The 24349-nt window shown below is 32.0% G+C and overlaps 4 protein-coding genes and 1 pseudogene across 5 annotated transcripts; 1 reads left to right on the top strand and 4 right to left on the bottom strand.

The window, feature by feature from the left end:
- The window catches only part of LOC104748464, a 6053-nt pseudogene extending 1712 nt beyond the window's left edge, over positions 1-4341 (bottom strand).
- LOC104746795 (transcriptional regulator SUPERMAN-like) lies at positions 5778-6323 on the bottom strand. Its single transcript, XM_010468323.1, has one exon. It carries the CDS (start codon positions 6321-6323, stop codon positions 5778-5780), a length of 546 nt encoding a protein of 181 aa, XP_010466625.1.
- On the bottom strand, positions 12025-12753 carry LOC104748463 (transcriptional regulator SUPERMAN-like). The gene is made up of 2 exons (XM_010470102.2): positions 12738-12753; positions 12025-12651 (listed from the first exon to the last, which is right to left on the bottom strand). Exons 1-2 carry the CDS (start codon positions 12751-12753, stop codon positions 12305-12307), a joined length of 363 nt encoding a protein of 120 aa, XP_010468404.1. The 3' UTR covers positions 12025-12304.
- Positions 12700-14460, bottom strand: LOC104746794 (transcriptional regulator SUPERMAN). 2 transcript variants are annotated; one of them, XM_010468322.2, is made up of 2 exons: positions 14121-14460; positions 12700-13460 (listed from the first exon to the last, which is right to left on the bottom strand). In XM_010468322.2, the coding sequence occupies exons 1-2, from the start codon at positions 14252-14254 to the stop codon at positions 12980-12982; spliced, it is 615 nt and encodes a 204-aa protein (XP_010466624.1). In that variant the 5' UTR covers positions 14255-14460; the 3' UTR covers positions 12700-12979. The 2 variants fall into 2 exon arrangements, with proteins under 2 accessions (XP_010466624.1, XP_010466623.1); XM_010468321.1 differs by lacking the exon at positions 12700-13460 and having other exon boundaries at positions 13487-14460.
- Positions 23685-24287, top strand: LOC109129258. The gene has a single exon (XM_019237085.1). It carries the CDS (start codon positions 23803-23805, stop codon positions 24049-24051), a length of 249 nt encoding a protein of 82 aa, XP_019092630.1. The 5' UTR covers positions 23685-23802; the 3' UTR covers positions 24052-24287.

Genomic DNA, 24349 nt, shown 5'->3' with positions numbered 1-24349 from the left:
AAAAAAAAGTATTTACCATACATTATATAGAGTTGAAAGAGCAGTGTGACAATCATCTTTTCCTGTACGGCCTTTTAACCTCTTGCGGTTGAATCTAACATATATGTTAGTGAGATCTTCAAGGAACTCCACGAGTTCAGTAACCACCTGCAAAAAGGAAAAACAAAGATGTGGTAACCGTAAAATACCGCAAGATAGCGATAACTTTTTTCCTTTCTAAAACACTAGATAATGGCATGTAAAAAGCTTACATTGTCAAGCTCATATGCATCCATCTCCTTGTGGACAGAATTGACAAGACTTTGTGTGGCTGAGTGAATCCACTGATCGAGAACGTTTGATGACTGTAAAGTTGCCAGATTAATAGGAACAAAAGGCCCAGAAATTTCAGTCTCAAGTCTCTTTACATTCTGAATAAGGAACCGGTATGCATTGTACCATGGAAGGAGTACATCTTTGACCTAGCAAAACCCAATAGTTCAGACAAAAAAAACAAATCTACTAAAATAAGAAAGCAATAAAATCAACTGCTAAGATCACTCACAACACCATGTACTCCTTCTTTCTTGAAGCGCAGTGGCTCAGCACGTACAGCCGGAGACTTGATCAGGTACAATCGCACAGCATCCTGTCAAGGTCCACGCAAAGTCACTACGAGAAAAAATCTACACGCAACCAAGATTTTCGTACTGAAAACACAGCATAAAAGCATATCATAGGGAGAAAACTTACAGCCCCGTACTCATTTATGATATCCAAAGGTGGTGGATAATTCTGTAATTTCTTAGACATTTTTTTGCCATCCTCAGCAAGCACGAGACCATTGCAAATCAGATTTTTAAAAGCTGGTTTATCAAATAATGCTGTAGACAACACCATAAGAGTATAAAACCTGTAGATACATTCCAAATTACAAGTTTAGATATTAATTGCCTTGATTCTTTCAAAATAGTTCTAGAATCACATTTTATATTGTATAATGATCACACCTTCCATTAGCCTAGACTCATTACTTAGTAAAGTACATTCATAGACAAGACTTACTATCCAAATCAGTTCATACAGTAAAGGGCCAAGATTTGGAATGACATACCATCCACGAGTTTGATCAAGCCCTTCAGCCACAAAATCACCCGGAAAGTTCTGCTCAAATAGCTCCTTGTTTTCAAATGGATAATGGATATATGCATAAGGCATTGAACCACTCTCAAACCAACAATCAAAAACCTGAAAAAGCATGATATAAACATAACTATGGGACAATACCACGGACAATCACAGATTAAAAATAAATGAATGCATCTTACGTCTTCTACACGACGGAGCACGCCACGAGTAGGAGTAGATGGGATTGTAATTTGATCAACATGGTGACGATGCAGATCAAAGACCTGCACCATAAGTCATCAGAAAAGCAAATGAGCATCAGATTTTCTTATTTCCAATATGCTCCAGTGAGGAAAAAAAAAAACACTCGTAGGATGTCATAAACTTGAACAGAACATACTAATAAGACTTCTAGAAACAATCAATCAGATACCTTGACACCAGAGAACTTTTCAAGCTTCTCAACTGAATCCATGACCTCGACATCCTTCCCATCATCACTGATCCATATTGGAAGAGGCGTTCCCCAAAATCTACTTCGGCTGACTGCCCAATCCTTTGCATTTTCAAGCCAATTGTGAAAACGTTTTTCCTGCAAGAAAATATAATCATATTAGTAACTCATCCAAACGAAAGTGAACTTGTAAAAAATACTCAAAGAGTACTGATCCTTTCTTCCACTGACCTTCACATATTTAGGTACCCATTTTGTTCTTTCATTGTTTTCTAACAATTTTTCTTTCAACTGCTCCACATTCACAAACCTAACAAGTCAAACACTTACAAACTTTAAATTCTTGACTCTTGACCCACTCATGAAAATGAAGAATAAGCTTCATTAGGTCAGATATTCAGTACATATAATTTCAAAATATAAAATAGATAAAGTCAAAACATGGAAAATCAAAATATCTTAAACAAAGATTTCTCCGGAAAGAGGCTGCCAGATATAATGAAATGAATAATTATAATATATGATCATCATTTGCGTCAACAGGACAGGAATAGGACAAAAGCTTACATCTTTTAAGCCAAACTCGAAATAAGGACCAAAGAGACAGAGAGTGTGTGTCTCACCTAGCACTAAATTAACAAATAAATAGCTAAAACTCATATAAAACATGAAACATACCAACTCGGAACTGCTCTATATATGAGAGGGGTGTCTGATCGCCAACAAAATGGATATGAGTGAGTAAACCTCCCCGATTTAACAAGCCTGCCTTTTTCCTGCAAAAAAAAGGGGTTACTTACTATAAAACAATTTGATAGTCCAAAAGTACACTAACATCCTCTAAGAGACATGACAGATCATTATGATCTTAACTGACTCATGTAGTCTATTTACAAACATTAGGCATCAGTAATCACCTTCACGGCTTTAATTATATCGTTATCTGCATCTTTGACATAACTGCCACTGAATTGGGTGATTCTCTCAGTAAACACCCCATCATCATCAACAGCCACAACTAGATTCTCCTCCTGCAAGAGAGGATAAAACCATATACAACATTTAACATAATGAGATAAAGAGAGAGTATAGTAGAGTATATGAGCATGGTTTCTTGAAGATATTGTAAGACTAAACAAGAAAGAAAATAAACCACAAATGAGCATCTCGTTTCTCGTCCTAAACAATAAATCCCTTAAACCCCCTACGAAATCCATGAACCCTTAACAATGGCTAATGTCTTCTGATGTTAATGAGGTGATGATAAGGAGAATGTAGTAAAATCTAACCTTCTTAATTATCTTGTTGTCAAGACAAACACGGTGGTCATCTTCACCAAAGGCAGGAGCACAATGGACAATACCAGTACCACAGTCATCAGTGACATAATCATCTGCTACTACTCGAAAGGCCACAGTAGAGAAATCGTTAAAATAATCAAACAAAGGTTCGTACTTCTTCCCAACCAGGGAAGCTCCATCAAATTTTTCCAAAACTTGATAAGAATCCTCTGCACTGTCAGGCTTAGCACCTTTAGCCTTCTTGGTATCACCAGCAGCCTTAGGCTTATCACTGGGAAGAGATGACAACCGAGATTCAGCAACCACATAGACTTTTCCAGTGTTGTTGTTTCGAACCTTGAGATAGACAAACTTTGCATTGACACACAAAGCAAGATTGCTTGGAAGAGTCCATGGAGTAGTAGTCCATGCCACAAAAGCCGCATCATCTTCATCCCCAATCACTGGGAATGTAACCATGATCTCTGGATCATCCACATCCTGTTGTACGAAATCGTCAAAACATCATTCAAATACGCAACAATATAAAGTAATAAACTAAGGGAAACAACATACATACCTTATAGTTCTGACCAGCTTCAAAATTAGACAGAGGTGTCTTACAACCAGTACTATAAGGCATAACCTGCAAACAAACGAGACTTGAGTCAACAAGATTTCAAACCTAAGACCAATTCAAACCCAAGAAAAAAAGGCCAAACCTTGACGAATTTGTAAACAAGACCCTTATTATAAAGCTGAGCAAAACCCCACCAAACACTCTCCATAAACGACAAGTCCATAGTCTTATAGTCATTACTAAAATCAATCCAACGACCAGTCCTGGTAATAACCTTCTCCCACTCCTCAACATAACGCGTCACAATACTCCTACACTCCTCATTATACTTATCAATACCCATCTCAAGCACTTGGTCTCTCCTCTTAATGTTCAACTTACGATCAATCTCGTTCTCTACAGGGAGACCATGACAGTCCCAACCGAACCGCCGCGTGACGTGTTTGCCGTTCATGGACTGGTACCGAGTCACGATGTCCTTAATCGTACCGGCGAGTATGTGTCCGTAGTGAGGAAGACCGGTGGCGAAAGGAGGACCGTCGTAGAAGACGTACTCTTCGCAATCCTCTGTTCGTTGGAGCTGTGTCTTGAAAGCATCGATTTGAGTCCAAAAGGAGAGAACTTTTTCTTCTTCCCGTGGGAAAGAAAATTCCTTTCCTTCGCAGACGTCTTCCATGGCGGAAACAGAGCACTATCCCCCACCAAAATTTAGGTTTCTATACCTTCGACGACGTCTTCCTCTGATATAAAAATTCTTAATTCAACTTTTCAGACAAATTAAAAAATGGAATTACTTGTAATATGAAGATTTAGAGTAGACCATATTAAATTTAAACACCTAAGATCAAGAGTTAATTCCTAATCAAACTAGATAACTCCTAAATATTTCCATCCTAATCCTAATCTCTTTACAAACCATAACTCGGTGAGATTATGATTATCTTGCTCTTCAAGTTTCTTTCAAGCTTATCTCAACAGACCAATATTTAATTATTGTTGACCCAAAAATAGATTAATATTAATTAATTTGTAATCTGTTAAAATTAAAAACATATGTGGAAAAGACAAGAAAAAAAATAAACAAGATTTCCTCTTGTGGATCGGACGTGAGAAGAAAGAAAAATAACATTTTTTTTTTCTTGATATTTTTCTTAATAAAAAGAGCTATTTTGAGCAAATCATAATAATATATAAATAAATAAAAAGATCTATTTTTGAGGATTTTTTATTTTATGAAATACGTAATTTATTATAGTTAACAAAGAAACATATCTATACTGTACATCCTTATCATTTTTATTAAATTTAGGAAAACAAACTTTTAGCATGTTTGATATCATTAATTTTTGGTCAAAGCCAAAGATACATATCTCTCCTGTAAATAAAAAAGAAGCAGCATTCAAATTAACTTGCCCATAATTAATTCAGTATGCATGAAATGTATGGTTAGTGCTTGTCACCACAAGCTAGATTTCGTATTAAAATCGCATTATATTTTTCTTGAGCAGAACTAGTAATAAAATAAGAACTTACACTTGCAAGTTCAAAACAAAACCAGCCAAGACCCAATTAAGATCTTTATATTTGATTTATATCTTTTCAAACCAGTAATCTGATTTAAGTGAACAATCAATTTCAAATTTCCATGATTTGTAAGCCCAGTAAATTAATAATGAATCTGGCTCCAAAATCAAACCTCCAATGATATTGGGCCTTTTAATTTTGATCTCTGCTTCTAAATTACCTCAACTGTCAGTTCACAAAACCCAGATTTGTGCTCTCTTTATTATTTACCATTTGTGTATTTTTATAATCATAATTTGTTTTACAATTATTAGGCTTTTGATTCATATCAGCTCACATGGGTCTGCAAAAATGTAGAGAATAATGTAGCAGAGAGTCTTGATTATATAAACCCAAATTTCATACAACATAGATAATAAGAATATTACACAAGTTAACCTATTTGATCTATAGATCTACACTCATATAGTCATATATAGTTATGGAAGAGCGATAGCAGTAGAGAAGAATATGAATTATACAAACCCAACTTCATAACAACGTAATATAACATTAACATTACTCAAACCTATTTGATCTTTGATAATAATATAGTCTTAAATTATACAAACCGACACTTCGTATGAATGTGATCGACGTTACATAATAACTACATGACTCCACTTAAACATATTTTGATCCATATATGTAATACATATTAAAAACATGAAACATCACAATAAGCAAATATCATGCATATATAAGGACCTTATAATAAGGTGATTAAACTTTCAACTATAAGTATTGTATATGATTACGTGGATTAAACGTGAGGGAAACCACCGCTGCAAGCTTAATGATGACGATGACGGCCGAGACGAAGATCAAGATCAAGATCATCATCTTGAGGCTCAGAACCTCCGGTCTCTTGTGGGCTTTGGTGAGTGTCATCATCTTCATTCATCATGTATCCGAGCCCTAAGCTCAAATCGAGACCATGAGACTCCCCTTGAGCAAATCTCCCTCCTCCTCTTGGTGATGATGATCCAAAGTATTGTGTGTTGTGGCTAGGGTTTATCGGTGGCTGAGACACTTGGTGGTGGTATGAATCGATGGTCGGAAGATATGGAGACGGGTTGTTGTTATCATTAGGGTTCGTGAAGTTTATGGAGGAGGAGGGAGACTGAGATGGTAAAGGAAGAGAAAATGGAAATGAGTTGGAAGGAGAAAAGGAAGAGAGGTTTCTCTCGCGTCTGCTGTGGATATTATTGTGACCACCGAGGGCTTGAGGATTCGTGAAACCTCTCTTGCAGATGTTGCAGTCATAAGTCCGGCGCTTATCTCCAGAGCCGGAGCCGGAGCCTGAGCCGGAATCAATCTGTTTTCCCCGGTTGTTCATCTCTCTCTTCTCCTTCTATTGGGGTTTCTCTCTATCTCTCTCAATATTCAATGTTTTGAAATGAGTCTGACGCTCATGTTAGAGTATATATAAGCTAGGAAAGAGCATGTGTTTGATCGGAGGGCTAATGTTTTTAATGGTTTGGATATTTCTTACAAAAATAAGCATTAAGGTTTATGGAGAATTAAGATATATTTTGAGTCTTGTTACACCAAAAGGAGGACAAAATAGGGGGTTTTAAAATAAATTGTTTGTGGGTGGCAACATATAGTTCTAGCTATTATTGATTATTATTTACTACAAAACCACCATGCACGATTATTTTAATTAATTTGTATATTTTACAAAAACAAAATTCAGGGAAAGTACTTTAACAAAAGGATAATATCATATCAGTTGGATTAGTTGATTTGGGAAACAAACTACTCAAGGTGTTGTTATTCATGAGTCTTAGAGTGACTAGTTAGGCTAATAACTAGCTAATTTCACATTTAAATGTGATCATACGTACACTATACACATATGCACACATAAAAGATACAAAGAAATAATCTTGTACACCTTTGAAGATAGTAATTAAGAAAATGTTATACGTTTCCATCGAGTGTAAAAAATTACCAACCAAAGTTGTTTAAACAAAATTTGAAGGCTAGCTATAAGCTACTGCAAACATAAAACTTAGTTTAATTTTAATCTATACGAAATTATATATCAAGTGTGAACATATAAGAAATATAGAGGAATAAAACAAAATATATTAAAAGATCCACTATAGAGTTGTGGTTGTGGATTGAAGTAGCTAAAAAAAATCAGAATATAAAAAATGGAAATATCTCATGAATTAAAATGCATTTATGAAATTCATTATGAATTTTCCCAATAACTGAGAATGATTATGATGGTTTCTATATTGGTTTAACAAAAACAAAATAAGACGTAGGAAGCACAAATATGACCGATGAACGATGGCCTTGCTACTCTTAGGATTGCTAAAAATAATATACCTGCATATATTTATTTCTTTGACCGCCCTTCAACAATTTTGTGGACCGAGACCACGTTTTATAAGTCAAGTTTTGAGCAAGTAACACATATAGTATGTATTACGGTTTACTTATTTAGGACAATGTTTAATGATTATATGGCATAAAAGAAAAGTGTTGAGTGAGAGATCATGCATGCATTATGCATATATAACAGTGAAAGATTGATACATTAGGTTGGTTCAGAGTTTAATCAGACAATCAGTTTTGCAGCTACGATACAAGATATACCATTATGTATATGGATACATAAGTGTTGTCATTCATTTTCTATAAGCTCAGCTGCTCAGGAGCATTAATGTTTTTATAGGATTTCGAGAACATGGGAGAATCCTACTGACTTAGGAGAATATTCACTAGAGACGAAACAGCACTTTTGGACCACAGCTCATCGTGGACTCTAGTCTCGTATAGCTATATATACATTTCTTTTTTTATCACTAAGTATTTTTTTTTCTCACCCATAGGCCATAACCTCCAGAAAAAAAAAAACACCCCCCGCACGAACAAATATTTTAAATTGGTGTATGGATAAAAAAAACAATTTGGTCAATATATGTAACGTCTATAAAATTAAAGATATTGATGATAAGTCACATGCAATCGAAACATTAATAAGAAATAACAAACTCATGAATGCCTGCAAAATGTCACTGGCTATTAGCCTATTTTGTTAGTTTTCACACTTATACATTCAATGCTCTATTGTCTATTCCATTTTGCTTGTAATGTAACCACGTCTCGTTTTGGGTATGGACTTGGCTTCTCTTCTTTTTTATACATGATGATTGATGAATGTAAAAGTTCGAAATTTAATGAATTGTTCCTTAAGTCAAAGAATGAAATAAATGAATTGGTCCTAGAGTGGCTATGCTAACATTTTAGAGCTGGGCTTTGAAGCCCCAATTTAAAGTCCAAAACTGAATGTACTGATGGACAGAGATAACAAGCGTCATGAGAATGTGATACCTTCATTTTATGGTTTTTTTTTCTTCCAACCCAACCCCATTATTCTTGAATCACCCGATCTTAGCAGATTAGTACATAGCATTCAACTTCTGCGCTGAATCTGAAGATAATGTGGTGAAATTATAACTAAAACCATGATCAGATCAGTACAAACACTAGTCCTCATAATTTGACTTCAGAAAATAATTCTAAAAATCAAACGAACATCAATAATGAAAATCCAACCTCAAATCATCACTGAAAGTTCCATAGTGGCCAGATTTTTCTTTTTGTGAAATTTACTATGAGGGGAAAAAGTGGTAATGATCGAATGAAAAAGAAAATGAATAGGGAAGACGTGGAAATTTTTATGAACAAAAGTCAATATTATATACCTTAACCCAAAAATCAAAAAGTTTTGATTAATTGGAAGTGGAAGACCTAAACTGATAGTGCCTTCGCCATGATCATCGACTAAAACTGAGAGAAAGAGAACCAAATTGTGTGACCTGTTGTCGATCGATCCTCGTTTGTCAAATTTTCAACATTCTGATCATGCATGGTAGTATGGTACTTGCTGAAAAGTTATTGTATTATATATACGATTTGTATAACGTATTTAGCATTGATATATATACATACACATTGATGATATGATTAATTTTTATAAAATCGGGAAAGCAATTCACATATACTGATATACATGATCGGCAAAATAATTAATAAAGAGTGCTTGATGACCAAATAATAGACTGTGATATTTGCCTAACTTGTTACTTAATTTGTTCATCAACTTGTTACTTAATACCCTATTAAAGTATCACTTTTATTATTATTACCATTATGTGCCCATGTCTATCTCCACTTTCACAAAAATAACAACAAAGATGAGCTTCTCCTTTGCCTATTTGTCTTTACAATTTTCTATGTGTTTTCATTTTCTTATGACGTCATCATTATCAAAGTCATTCAATGTGACGCCTCATCACGTTGCAGCCCTAAGTGCCCCTTTTGGGCTCTTCTTTTGCATCTGCTCATTTATATACCTACTTGTATGTACAATGTCACACTATGGTATAAACTTTTGATTATTATTCATGAATTTAATACTGACATGCACACATGCATACATTATGTGAAGAGATCTTGACATCACTTGACATTGTATACGGACTATAGAGCTTTATCAGAAACAGTCCAGTCCCTAGAGATGGAGGATATATATATTAGTATATGTAGTGGCTAATGTGGTTTTTAAAGAGGCTAAAATAATTCACGATGCGGAGTCTTGCGAATAGCTTTAGAGATACAGTTCTTTTTTCCCCATTTGAAAGTTATTAATTTCATTAGTATCTGATTATACTTTTCTCAAAATTTATCTCTCTAATATGCGTTTTGAAACGATTTTCATACAACTGAAGCTATAATGTCAACTTTGTAGCTCTTGAAATTGCTAAATTGTTTTTTTCTTTGTAGGGGATTAAAAAATTAAGAAAATTTTGGATTCAAGTCGTGCTAATGGTTTGCGATTTTAACAATGGCTAGAAAATTAAGTTTTGTAACGGTGCGTAGACATTTGAAGTGGGCGATGCATGTTTGAGTATGTGAAAAAGGTGTTGAGAAAAAAAAAACTTTTAATGCTTTTCAAGAAAAGTAAATTTGGTGGAGGAGTTAGTACTGTTTAGTTATGTGTAACGCTTAGAACTGACGAAAACATAACTTACTATAAAAGGAAAGCTCATCATGCCATTCAAAACCCAGACATTGTCGGGAACATGCAAACCCTCAGGTTTTGGGGAATACCAAACTTCCAGCATATATACCCTCTTGTCCAAATCCAACTATGGTCACATACGCACACATGTACGTGTTGCGTATCTGTGTTATTTCAAAATATTTTAATATCATCTTTGATCCTTCTATAGTTTTGTACAGTATGACTTATATAAATGCCGTACGTGTTGACCTTTTCAAACCAAAAAAAAAAAAATTGAAAAAGATCTAATGAAATAATAAGCGATCGAGTAATTATGACATGTTTACAGTTTTTGCACTCATGAAACTGAAATATGCTTTGGGACTTGTTTTTAAATAATGATTTGTTACCCTCAGTGCAATGATTCACTCAGTATATGTTTTTGTACAATTAGTCATGATCACACGCAAACGCAGTTTTCTATTCAAACCAATTCAGATTTGAAAGATATTAGTAACCATACAAAAGTCAAAATCTAACAAAAGTGGCTCTGAACGTCGAGAAAACTTTTGTTCATCGTCGTTCGGACTTGGAGATTGAAGAAACTATAATTATAATCCCGTCCTTTCGTATTCACAAACAATAGAAGCCTTCACTGATTTTATATATTTCGACGTTTAAATTTATGTTTGATAAAAATCACCATGTTTAATAAAACTGACTACATTCTATTAGGGTTGTTAATTTTAAAATCATTTACAAATTCGAATGTAAAGACGAAAAGCAGACATAACAAAATTTTATGTTCTGACATAGTTGCAAAAGCTACTTATCAGAAAAGACATAGTTGCAAAAGCTCATAATCCATTAACGAAAAATGTGAAGATATATACTGTATTTTGTTTTGTTTTAAGTGATATTCTATTAAATTTAAATAGTGTCTATATAGAAAGAAAGAAAAAAAAAAGAAGAAGATTGAAACGCTAATTACACGAGGAACTTACTAACCAAATGAAAATTTATATTTGATACGTTCCACGAAACTATCTATTTTGCATCTTAATAAGTTGCCTCGGGGTAATTATTACCTAATAAAAGTAGGTTAGAACAATATCCAATTTGCTTGAGAATATGATCAAGATCAACATATAGCACTATCTTTGAAGTTTGAATTTAAAGCTTTGAAAAATATATGAATCGTTCCAAGGTACTAATAGTGGCGGATCCAGGAAGAAAAATAATATGGGGCACAAAAATTATATTTATTCTTTTAAAAAAAAAATCAAGTAATAAATAACATAGAGAAGTAAAAAAACATTGAGAAACAAGTGCTTATTGTGGCATTCGAACCCTTGACCTTTCACTTAGCATGGGGCACTCTTCCCAAATGAGCTAGGAAATTGTTACTAATAAATCATCATTTAAACAATTTTTATTAAGGAGTATGGGGCACGTGCCCCACCTAGTGCACACATAGATCCGCCCCTACTATTTTTCATTTATATGCATGCCTTTGTGTAGAAATGCAACCTGAAGTAGCTAGCTGGTTTGATTTTAACTCGATCCGACCTACACGCCCCACTAGGTACCGTATTAGCTATGAAAGATATGAACTGAACTTGTAGATAAAAAGAAAGTCTTACAAGCCCCCTCCGAAAAATCAACCATGCATGTTTTCGACTAAAGGAATAATCGTTTCTTTTATAAAGTTTGATGCTTTGGATCAGTTCTTTTTTTCAGACATATTAACAAGAAACTAAAAAATGTAATATATCCATCTAAATATCTAATTATGTTGTTATTATTAAATATTGTGCAATTATGGTCATATAGGGCTTCACCAAGAAATAGACAATAAATATTGCAAAACAAAATCAATAAAACATCATCTATATCAGATAAACAAAAACAAAATTAGTCTTTTTTCATCATAAATTTTATTAAAAATGGTAAAACAAGTTTAAGTCTAACACATCAGTTTACATGAATGAAACGGAAGGTGTAAAATATGTAGAAATTTTAAGACGAGAATAATCGATTAGTAGACAAAACTGTATCCATTCGTCATATATAAAACGGTAGTAATTAAGCACATACATATATTATATAACATCTAACGCCCCAAGGTTTTATATAGCTTATATTATAGTATTATGATTAACCATGACGTTGTACTAATTAGCAAGCTTACAGAAATTCATATAGATGAAACTAATTAACCTTAGAGAAGCAGCATATCTTCTAGAATTGAGAACTTCAAATCCTTTATGGATAATGTTCTACAGCTTAACCATCTAAGCAAAACCCAAACGGAGTTCTAGATCCAGATCTTGCTCTGACTCGTTGATCAGACCAATCTCAAGCTCCAAGCTGATGATTTCATCATTCCTCAAGAACTTGCAAGCATCTTTCTTGCTCAACCTTTTAGCCTCTTCAGCCTCCACTAAAAGAGATGATTTCTCATTCTCACAAGCGTTTTCTGGTGTATGTTTTGACTTGGGGCTCAAGGAACGGACCAAACCTGCCCTATATCCTGGTGAGGACGGAGGAGAAAGGGTTGGAAATAGGGTTAGAGGAGAGTGAGGAGGAGGAGGAGAGGTTGCCATGGAAGAGTAAGAGTAATTAGGGTTAGNGTTTAAGTCTAACACATCAGTTTACATGAATGAAACGGAAGGTGTAAAATATGTAGAAATTTTAAGACGAGAATAATCGATTAGTAGACAAAACTGTATCCATTCGTCATATATAAAACGGTAGTAATTAAGCACATACATATATTATATAACATCTAACGCCCCAAGGTTTTATATAGCTTATATTATAGTATTATGATTAACCATGACGTTGTACTAATTAGCAAGCTTACAGAAATTCATATAGATGAAACTAATTAACCTTAGAGAAGCAGCATATCTTCTAGAATTGAGAACTTCAAATCCTTTATGGATAATGTTCTACAGCTTAACCATCTAAGCAAAACCCAAACGGAGTTCTAGATCCAGATCTTGCTCTGACTCGTTGATCAGACCAATCTCAAGCTCCAAGCTGATGATTTCATCATTCCTCAAGAACTTGCAAGCATCTTTCTTGCTCAACCTTTTAGCCTCTTCAGCCTCCACTAAAAGAGATGATTTCTCATTCTCACAAGCGTTTTCTGGTGTATGTTTTGACTTGGGGCTCAAGGAACGGACCAAACCTGCCCTATATCCTGGTGAGGACGGAGGAGAAAGGGTTGGAAATAGGGTTAGAGGAGAATGCGGAGGAGGAGGAGAGGTTGCCATGGAAGAGTAAGAGTAATTAGGGTTAGGGTAAGGAGGAGAAGGTGTTGAAGATGATGATGAAGACTGTTGTAATCTGAGCCTGGCTCTGTCTCTTCTGTGAACATTCATGTGGCCCCCAAGTGCTTGAGCTGATCTGAATTCCCTTTTGCAGAAGCTGCAAGTATAGGACCTTGGTGGCCNGTTTTATATAGCTTATATTATAGTATTATGATTAACCATGACGTTGTACTAATTAGCAAGCTTACAGAAATTCATATAGATGAAACTAATTAACCTTAGAGAAGCAGCATATCTTCTAGAATTGAGAACTTCAAATCCTTTATGGATAATGTTCTACAGCTTAACCATCTAAGCAAAACCCAAACGGAGTTCTAGATCCAGATCTTGCTCTGACTCGTTGATCAGACCAATCTCAAGCTCCAAGCTGATAATTTCATCATTCCTCAAGAACTTGCAAGCATCTTTCTTGCTCAACCTTTTAGCCTCTTCAGCCTCCACTAAAAGAGATGATTTCTCATTCTCACAAGCGTTTTCTGGTGTATGTTTTGACTTGGGGCTCAAGGAACGGACCAAACCTGCCCTATATCCTGGTGAGGACGGAGGAGAAAGGGTTGGAAATAGGGTTAGAGGAGAATTGGGAGGAGGAGGAGAGGTTGCCATGGAAGAGTAAGAGTAATTAGGGTTAGGGTAAGGAGGAGAAGGTGTTGAAGATGATGATGAAGACTGTTGTAATCTGAGCCTGGCTCTGTCTCTTCTGTGAACATTCATGTGGCCCCCAAGTGCTTGAGCCGATCTGAATTCCCTTTTGCAGAAGCTGCAAGTATAGGACCTTGGTGGCCATGAAAACCCTAGAAGATACTCATGATCCTGTTGGTAATTATCATAATCACCATAGCTCCATGGTGAAGTTCTTGCACGGCCGTAGAAGCTGTTCCTCAACTCTATGTTGCTTGATCTCTCCATATGTGAGCTCTTTCTTGTTGGCTATGGTAGATCAAAAATTGTGAAGATAATTAATATAGTACTAGTAATGATTTGTGGCACATCAGTTTTATAAAGCAAAGTGTTTGTAAGATCTGAAAAGATGAACTCACTTTTTCCCCTGGGAAAAAATCTAAGATCTATGTCTGTCTGTCACTTAGAAAAAGAGAGAGAGAGAGAAAGAGAGAAAGATAGAGAGATAGAGATGAGAGAGAGGTGTATGTGATGATAGGGTTGGGGCTCTTTGGTGTTAAGACTATGAAAGAGACTGATTCTTGGACGCATTATCAAAGCCCCATCTTAGATTAAATAAAATTAAAATTAAAAGAAAACGCCATATTTATGTTTGTGGGGAAACATGTGTTAAGCGAGCTTCTCCATGATTTGATTTATGGAGATGACACAAGTTTATTAAGTACATCTAATTTAGAGTTTCATTAAATATTATCACACCTTTGAGTTTCGTGAAATCAACTACCAATTTGTCTTGACATATACTCCCTCTGTATCATAATAGATGATGTTTTAGGATTTTTACATGAATCAAGAAAAACATTTATTATTTAATAATAAGTGTATTATTTATTTCTAATAATATATTTTTATAATTATTAACCAATAATATTTCATCAAACTCTTAAATTTTCATTTAATGATTCTTGAACTTTGCAATTTCTTAATATTAATTGATAAAAGTATATAGAAAATCATCTATTCTGATACAAAATAAAATCCTACAACATCATCTATTCTGACACAGAGGGAGTAATTAATTATTTTATGCTCACAGTTTTTATTACTTTTATCTATAAATCACATTCGCAATTGGATAGAGTTTTTGTGTGTGTGTGTGTGTGCAAATACTAAAGATAGTGTAAAGATAGCAAATTTGCAAGAGGGATGATAAAGTTCATATAGAGAGTTTTAACGACTACAGTTCGCATTCCTCCTATATAATTCTCAAACATTTTTGTCAAAAATGAAAAAGTAAATCCACTACAAAAGATATCTCAACATAAAACATGATTTTCAAAAAGGGTAAAATGAAATAATTTAAGGGGATGGGGGAAAAAGAAGTAGAAATGAGTGTATTTAAATGGCTAATACATCAAGTTATCGTTTTTAGTATGATATCGCAATCAAAACCTGATGAAATCACATATTATCAAACTTATGTAACACTATAGTTACTATTTGCAACATATATGACATTTCGCAGAATCACAGCAGTAGATATCATGAGAAAACACTGTTCTTAATCATAATTTTCTCTAAAAGTAGGAACTTATATTATTATTTTTAAAGGAGTGATGGGTGAATATGTGAGAGACGGGAGAGGGTATAAAAATGGAAAACCTCGGCGAGCAAAAGGACATTATATCAAAAGCTTTATACCAAAAATAGAAAAGTGGATGTTCCTTTCTCCCATTTTCTATTTGTTTGTTGATTTATAATTTTAAAACATTTATCATCTATAATTTTTAATCCTTGCTATAAAGCTTTCCTCGTGAGCCATATCTTGACATTTGTTTGTTCTCAAATCTAAGAAAACGACGCACATTATTATTAGACTTAGGTCTTTAGATTTTGCCTTTCCATACATTGTCCCTTTCCTTTGTTTTATATAGTTAATAAACCACCATGAGTTCTGGACCAATTACTTTCAACATGTGTTGTGTTTGCTCAAATTGTGACCCCTTACTTTGACATTGATTTCATCGTTAGTTATGGTACGTATTGATGTTTAATTTTCATTTCTTCAGTCGTTTGATTAATATATATCTGGAACATTCCATTGTAGGAAGGAATATTATACATATAGACTAATCTTCTGAAATAAGAATTATATATTACAACACTGTCGATAAAATGGATTAATCTTGTGTTTGAACTCTTTAGATAAAAATGGATTAGCAAGTGAGATTGTTTAAAGGCCACGCGATGCAAATACTATGGAGGAACCGTACAATTTACAAAGTGCAACATTCACCAACGAGGAAAGTCTCATTTAATACACATCCAACTGCTACATATATATCCACCCAATATGAACACATTTCACAATTGTCGAAACACGATAAATTATCTAACCATATCGCTCCTTTTTTTCATTCCTCTCGTTGAATTCCAACTTTTGTTACATGTTATAACAGTTCACCGATTGAATTATATATAAATATATATATATAAATAATTTTCTTAAATCTTATTTTGTCTACAAAATCTGCTTACTCAAGACAGAATATATATTTTACCATATAAATTGATTTTTTTTTTATAAATCTGACCTCCTAGGAAAAGTGCCTTGATTAGTTATTCCGGTCAGGAAGAGTATCAAAAAATAAAGTAATATAACATACACATACAGAATGATTAGACTCAAAGTATACCGGAATTAACCAATGGATTTCTTAAGGTTCTCTGACTTGAAATTAAATTACTGTTCTTTTTTGTACTTATTACATATCGTTTATGTCAAGATCCTTAAATTTATGAAGTTACAACCACACAAATATAATATAGTTCTTTAAGCTTGTACAAAATGTCCCTCAATTCATTGTTCTATATCAAAGTAATTCACATGTGTAACCTGTTTGCATGTCCACATGCCACATCTAGTGGGACGGATTAAGGCTGTTTGACACATTCACACATATACTTAGTTGTGATATTTTGATGTAGATGGTTAATTAGTGTTGTACGACGCTTTTCTATTTTTTAAACACATATTTTTAAAAAAGATTTGCATGATTCTTTCTACATCGTCTAATTAATAAGAAATGTCACACCACCAATTTTTTAAATACTTTAGCAATAAGAAAAAAGTTCACCGTACATTTCCAATATTTTTCGGTTCACTATCATTTATTTTCATCATCTAAACTTTATATAAACCTGAAATGATCTAGTTACCTGGTGAATGAAGTGAAAAAGATGGGAAATTTTAGGACAGAGAGAGTGGAATTAGACAAAAGATTCTGCCAAAATTAGAAGATGATATATATATATATATATATATCTATCTCTCATCATCGATATGACATATCCAACGGCTGAAAGAGAAGGTCTAAAAGTCTAGTGGCCTCTCTTTTTTATTATTGAAATTTCTCTTTTATTTACCATTTGTGAATAAAGGGCCTCGATTTACTTATAGCTTCCTTGATCGAAGTTGCAGAGTTTACTCGCAGTAGTTCAAACACTTTATTGTTTATTGCACTAGCCCCTTCCCTACGTGTTTTTGCATCATCACTAATTCTCTAAAATAACCTACTTTTAAAACTTTATTATAAGACTCATTATTGTTTAATTTCTTCAAAATTAAAAACAAAAAAGTGTGAAACTTTCTTTTATGAACCGAGAAGGTTTTGTTTTTATTATTTTCCACATATAGTTCATAGTAAAACTTGTGATGGGCTTGTCATACATATCACGTCAAGATTTTTTATTCGCAAAATAATTTTTTTTGTATTTCTTTTTAGGTATGGTTGAAACCTAAAGACGTCAAACGGAACTATATATTATATACAAATTAGAAAGGTCGTACAAAACATACAATGGTCGAAGTAGAACCGAATAGATGTCTCAATTTGGTTCAGTACCAATAATAATAATAAAAGAACTGAATATTAAGGTTTTATATTTGATATCCTAATTAAAATCAAATCTATAAATTAACCGAATTTTTATAATTTTTTAAAGTTGAATGTAAAATTTAAAAGAAAAAAAACAGACTATTGGTGTGATTGATAATTGATTATATAAATTCTCCGTCGCTTTTTAATTAATTTTACAACATTTGTCTTCTGAGTAAAGTTGAAATGAACAACATTTGACTGTAAAATGAGATACTAGGAGTTGTCTCAACTCTCAACAATGCATATTGTGTGATTTCTTTGCATGTTTCCAATCTTACATGGTTTTGTTGCTAACAATTTGAGCCATTAGCACTAACATTGGTTGGATCACCTGATCCAGAACAAGATTTTCTCCTTCTGAACAAACGTTAAGGTTTCAACCTGCTATCAGCATTAATCTCTACACTACACGAATGCTACAAGAAAATTTATGATATTTTGAGGAAATTATTAGCATTCGTGTAGTGTAGAGATTAGGAGGTATGATTCATCCGAAACAATGATATCCCATGATCCCAATTGATTCAATAAGTTAATTTTTTTATGCAAACAACAAAAAAAAAGTTTTCCATGAGTTTAATATTTTTTAGTAACTCTATAAAGCAAGAACTTCTAATATACATATCCGAACAATGTTTGATGAGATTATCGTATTAATATACATATCCGAACTTCTAATCTTAATTTTATTTATAAAAAAAAAAAATTCTGAAATTAATTAACAGAAAAATCATGCAATAATAGTTTGTATTAAATATAATTGTAATTAAGAGTTTTAAAATGGGTTTAATTAACACATCTTTGTTTAATGGGCTCAGCGATTGTCACCAAAATGGGCTGGACTTTCATTACACAAGCCAAGTTTTGTGAAAAGGTTGTCCTCTAGTGTTCTCTCTCTCCCTACCTTTACCTACCGATTTGATTTCATCTCATTGAGTTTTCAATTCCTCTACCAACCAAACCAGTAAACAAAATTCAAAGCCATATGTGAATATCAAATCCGTCAACCAAGATTTTAATATCAAATCTTTCAATTCAATACATCAAGCCAGATTCAAAATTAGAATCAAGATTTCACAAATCTTTTATTAGCAAATCAATAAAACATTATCATTATATCTTTCCAATGAACATAGTATAATCAAAAAGAAAGTACAAAAGCAAATCATAAAGTCAAAGAACCATCAGATTAAAGAAGATCTCAAACAAATATAGTCATGGCTTTGAATTTAAAACATCGGGGGAGATAAGATTGGGGAGCAAGCTCTTTAGCTTGCACAGAGAATCACAGAGGAAAGAGACTTTAAAAAAGACTTAAAAAGCTTTTGACCACACTGTGATTTCTCTCTGCAAGCGAAGGTGCTTAGTCACCAACAGAGGAGGTACAAGTTTTTTTTTGGAAGAGTTTAAGATCTAAAGAAGAGGAAAAAGTTGGTTTGTGATATATATAGGGGAACATAACATTAGGGTTTTGGGCTGAGATTACGATGAGACCGCCGCTTTTAAGTTTTTTTTGTTGACTTTTTTCTTTTGTTCAGTCTCCAAATATTCTTTTTCCTTTTCCAGCTATAATTTATAAGATTTTATTCCTTATCATAATTTATAATTTATGACTTGTATTTTTTTTTTTTTTTTTTTTTTNTAATAAGGGTGCTTGGGCAACGATTTATACTTATGACTTGTAATATACGTCGTTTTGAAAAGTAAAAATAAAAATATTTGTATGCCTCCATGCGTAGGTTACATATTCGTAAAATATCAAACCTCTATAAATTAATATTCTTTAAATTAATACTCGCTATAAATTAATAAATTCTTCCGGTCTCGAGTTGGACCGGTGTAAAAAATGATACATTTCGATAAATTAATAAGATAATAATTTTTTTTAAATTCTATGTAAAAATATGGTCTCATCAATATCATAAATTAATAATCAAATAATATATATATATATATTTATATATCTAAGAAAATCTAGTGAAATATGACTCTATTGTTGTTTGAATATTCTTAAATTTGCATTTTTATTGGAGCTCATCTCTAATATTTTTCATTGTCGTCTTTTCAAATCGCATCTAAAAATTGTGGAGAGTCCTAAATGCGATAATTGCTTCTTTACATGTAATTGGTTCTAAAATCACCGCAATATCTTCTATGACTTCATCATTACCATGAATGATACTAGTAGCAATTTCTTCTAAATTCTAAACTTCTAACATTTATCATTTTTACCTAAACTCTAAACTTAGCAATTACGATAACCAAAATTATAAATTAAGAAATTCTTTAAAAATATGAATGATAACAAAAGTATCTTATTGTAATATAAAATTTTCAAAATTATAAAAATTAAAAATTTCTTCATAAATTAATAATTATTAATTTATCGATAAATTAAAACCTCTATAAATTAATAAAATTTCATGGTCCCAACCAAAAGCTTTGGATGTGGATGATATAAAACAATAAATTCATTTTAGATCCATATGATGAAGGCTTTTATGGTTAAAATTCCATTCAATTCACAAAACTGGGTATTTAACATGAGGATAGACTTAATCTATATATATATTTTTGAAGTATATTTTGGTTTCTACCATTTTAGTGTTACTTATTTAAAAACTTATTTACAATATTGATCTTAAAAAAATGTACAAAAAACTATAACTAAAACCGAAAATTCCTAAAATATCTTTATAACAATATTCTGTTTTTCTTTAATCTTTTTTTTTTTAAATCGAAATTATCATATTAAAAACCATATTAAGAACCAATCTTAAGATCATTAAATCAAAAATTAAATCAACAATCCATTAAAATAGGAAACAATACATAAGTAACAAATTTGAGGTTTTAATGCTATCAATAACAATAAATATGGTATTAAAACATACAAAACTAAATGAAAGCTGAATTAAACATTAAATATCTAATCAAGATTTTTCAAGATTTCTAACTTGCTCACCAAGATTTATTCTCCTAATCATGACTACCTCTATAAATAACCTCTAAATAGAACAACTATTGTTATCATCGTAGCAATACATCTATATATACATTTTTGGAGACATTTATAAAATAAATCTTGAAGTTGACACTTATTTACAGGCATGCCATTAGCAATTAATAATTTATTTAATAAATAAATTAACTCTACCTATATTCCATTTTTTATAGAAACTAAGTGTTTTAAAAGGTAACAAACATAGTTGCAAATGTATACAAATTTTATTTCCCTATTTTATAAGGAGGTGAATGAAGAGGTTCACCTCTAGGGGTGAACCCAAGTATTGTTTTTTACTTGATAAAATTTTGAAAAATTGATTTGATAAAAAGTGATTTTTAACCTCAAATACTATATTTTACTTTCACAGGTTTTGTATGATGAGTTTTTGTGGATTAAAAATATTTGAACATGTTGTGTGATCCGCCTAGCATGACGAGTTTAGACTATAGTAGAACCAACACTAAAACTATTAGTTTATTTCATATACTATAGATTTGTAGTCATAGTCTGGAAAATTAACTTATAAATTATTTAGTGTATGAACTACAAAATATTACACATTCTTAATATTCCAAAAAAAAATTGTTTACACATAAAAATATACACTAATATACCATATAGACATATACTTCTGTTTAATTATTGAAAACAAAACTAAGTATTTTAGAATTTTATATTCTATCTATTAACAAATTTAATATAATTAGGTTCTAAACTGTATAAAACGTAAGAATGAGAAAAAAATATTCTAAACAAAATTATAAATTAATTAGATAAAAGTTAATTAATTAGGAATTTGAAAACTAAATAAATTTAAAATTATTATTTAAAATAAAATAATTTATAATTTAGTCACGCGGTGTACCACGGTGTACCGCGGGTGAAAACCTAGTAGTTCACATTTTATTATCATTAAAACATTTTCTTTCTCTCAGTTTTGATTTTTGTTTTTAAGAAAAACATTGTCCAGTTTGTATGAAATATATGTTTACTCTATGAGCACAAGATAATGAATGCAAAAATAGATAGTTTTTTGGGTTTTGTTTTTATTATTCTTATGTTTTTTTTTTTTTTGTCAACCATTGGGCCACAACTGGCCGGCCCATTAGCCAAATTCCTACATTCGCAGGAGCCGGGACTCGATCCCGGGTGTGATGGTGACTTCTACAAATGGACTTACCTCCTGCCACTGCACTAAGGTCACTTCAATCTTATGTTTCTTTTTATCATTCTCATTGATTATATTTGACTTAATTCTTTTTGTTTTTTTTTTGTAATAATCATAATAATTCTTAATCTTTTTTTTTGGTAAGGATTATAATTCTTAATCCTAAGTAACATTGATTTCAATTGGGTTTTGATTTTATTTTCTGTAACAATTATAATTCTTAATCTTAATCATTATCCTACATGGGTATACTGCAGGAAAAGTTTTATATAAATTTTATTTCTAATTTAATATAAATATTTGTATTAAAGTTTTATATAAATATTTGTAAATATATAAGTGAGTGTGAAACAAAATTTACAAGCATTCAGATTTACAAATTTGTATATGTTTAATTCAATTCTTAGTCAAACCGTTTAATTATACTATATAATATTTTAAAACTTAAAAATAAAAAGAAATATTAATATACAAATTGTATAGCGGGACGGTTTGGATCAACATTAATATAAATTTAAAATTTTATTAACTCACTTGGATTGGTTTGATCCAAGAATATTGATATTAGATTCTTTGAAAGTTAACATATATTAAGATTATGGTCCATTTACAATACCTAACTATAAACATACTTTTAAAAATGACCAAAAATAAATGGAATGTTTAAATAGGAAGTATAATTAAATACTTTCATCCAAATACTTATCTTGAAATACATATTATAATGTATTCTTGACTCTAATAAATTTATTTGCAAAACTAAAATAGCAAAACTTAAATGTTAAACATTTCAACCAAACCCCAATATATATTTCCAAACTAGATAAAACTACATTTTCATCCAAAAATAATTAATAATGTATAATTGTTATATGGCATAAGAAATACTACCAAAAAATAAAACATAATTTTATTTTATATTTAATTATAAAAATATATTTCTGCGGTATACTGCGGGTTAAAACCTAGTGTTAGTGGAATTAAAACGTAGATAATTTTTTTAGATATTAACAATATTTTTGGAATTCTCCTATATTGATTAGATGCCAATATATATATATATATATATATATATATATATATATATATATCTTGTTTGCCAAACATTCTTCTTCTCTAAACAAGTTTAGCTTGGGATAAGAAAAAGATCAACGAAGTAGGAATCAGTTCTAAAACTACACTTCCTCGAAACTACTCATCAAGCCACCTTTACCCCAAAAAAAACTTTGAACAACTTTGAAGCAGCTTCTCATCCGTAGATATTGACCAAAAAATACTAATTTATTTCGAAAACATTTACTCCAAGTTCTTAATAGACATTTCTTGTAAACAAAGTGGACCGATGTTATGTTCAAGCTCTTACAGTCTAACAAATTGACCATGCCTAACTCTTTGTTTTTCTTTTATGACCTGTTTAAACAAATTTAAAAATTGGGTCTATGAAGAAATATGCATTTTTTCGTATAACACTACTATATACAACAAGTCAACATTCAAGATCTCTCCACAAGATAATATTCAACAAATAAGAAAGAAAAAAAAATCGTTATTACTTTCAAACATTTTCCTCTATATAAATTCAACAATCGCGCACCACATAACTCATCACACAACTATAGATTCAGCTTCTATTTTTCTCAAGAGTAAAACAACTAAAACAAGAAAAAGCTCCATTTTATTCATTCATTTATTTATTCCATTTTACTTCTACATAAGTAATATGCAAAAATCTGTTGCATTGATACTCTCGTTAAACTTTCTTCTACTAATGGTGTTACACGTTCCGACAAACGAAGCTTTTAGGCTTTTACCAAAAGAGCGTCTTGGCAATTTACAGTTTCTACAAAGAGGTGAAGTCACTCCTTCCAATCCTTCTAGCTGCACAAATATCCCCGGCGGCCACGGTCCGCCATGCCCTGTCCAAGAAGAACGTCATTTTGCTGGTCGCGCCTCAGTGCTACGACAATGACGAGGATTTACTCACATCACACAACCATGCTCACGGTCACATCTCCTCGTAATTTAGTGATTAAGTGACGACGTACATATAGACTATTGTTAGTAAACTCAACTCCCACGCCCTCTCCTCTATTTTTTTTTACTTTGTTATTTTTTTTATTGAATATTCATTTTTTAAATCTTTGAATTGTAAGTACAAATGTTAATTTGATTGTGGTTAGATTGGAAGAATAAGAGAAATATTACATTCTTTTTTTAACTTTTAGAATCTTACATTTTATTGTGTAAAATCAATGGAAGAATAATGT

The sequence above is a fragment of the Camelina sativa genome, chromosome 15, assembly GCF_000633955.1.
Source record: "Camelina sativa cultivar DH55 chromosome 15, Cs, whole genome shotgun sequence".
NCBI classification, from domain to species: Eukaryota; Viridiplantae; Streptophyta; class Magnoliopsida; order Brassicales; family Brassicaceae; genus Camelina; species Camelina sativa.
The sequence above is the reverse complement of the archived record's forward strand: the minus strand, read 5'-3'. Positions and strand labels throughout refer to the sequence as shown.

Coding starts and splice junctions, on each gene's coding strand:
- LOC104746794 (XM_010468322.2), bottom strand. CDS start 14,254: ATGGAGAGATCAAGCAACATAGAGTTGAGGAACAGCTTCTACGGCCGT.
- LOC109129258 (XM_019237085.1), top strand. CDS start 23,803: ATGCAAAAATCTGTTGCATTGATACTCTCGTTAAACTTTCTTCTACTA.
- LOC104746795 (XM_010468323.1), bottom strand. CDS start 6,323: ATGAACAACCGGGGAAAACAGATTGATTCCGGCTCAGGCTCCGGCTCC.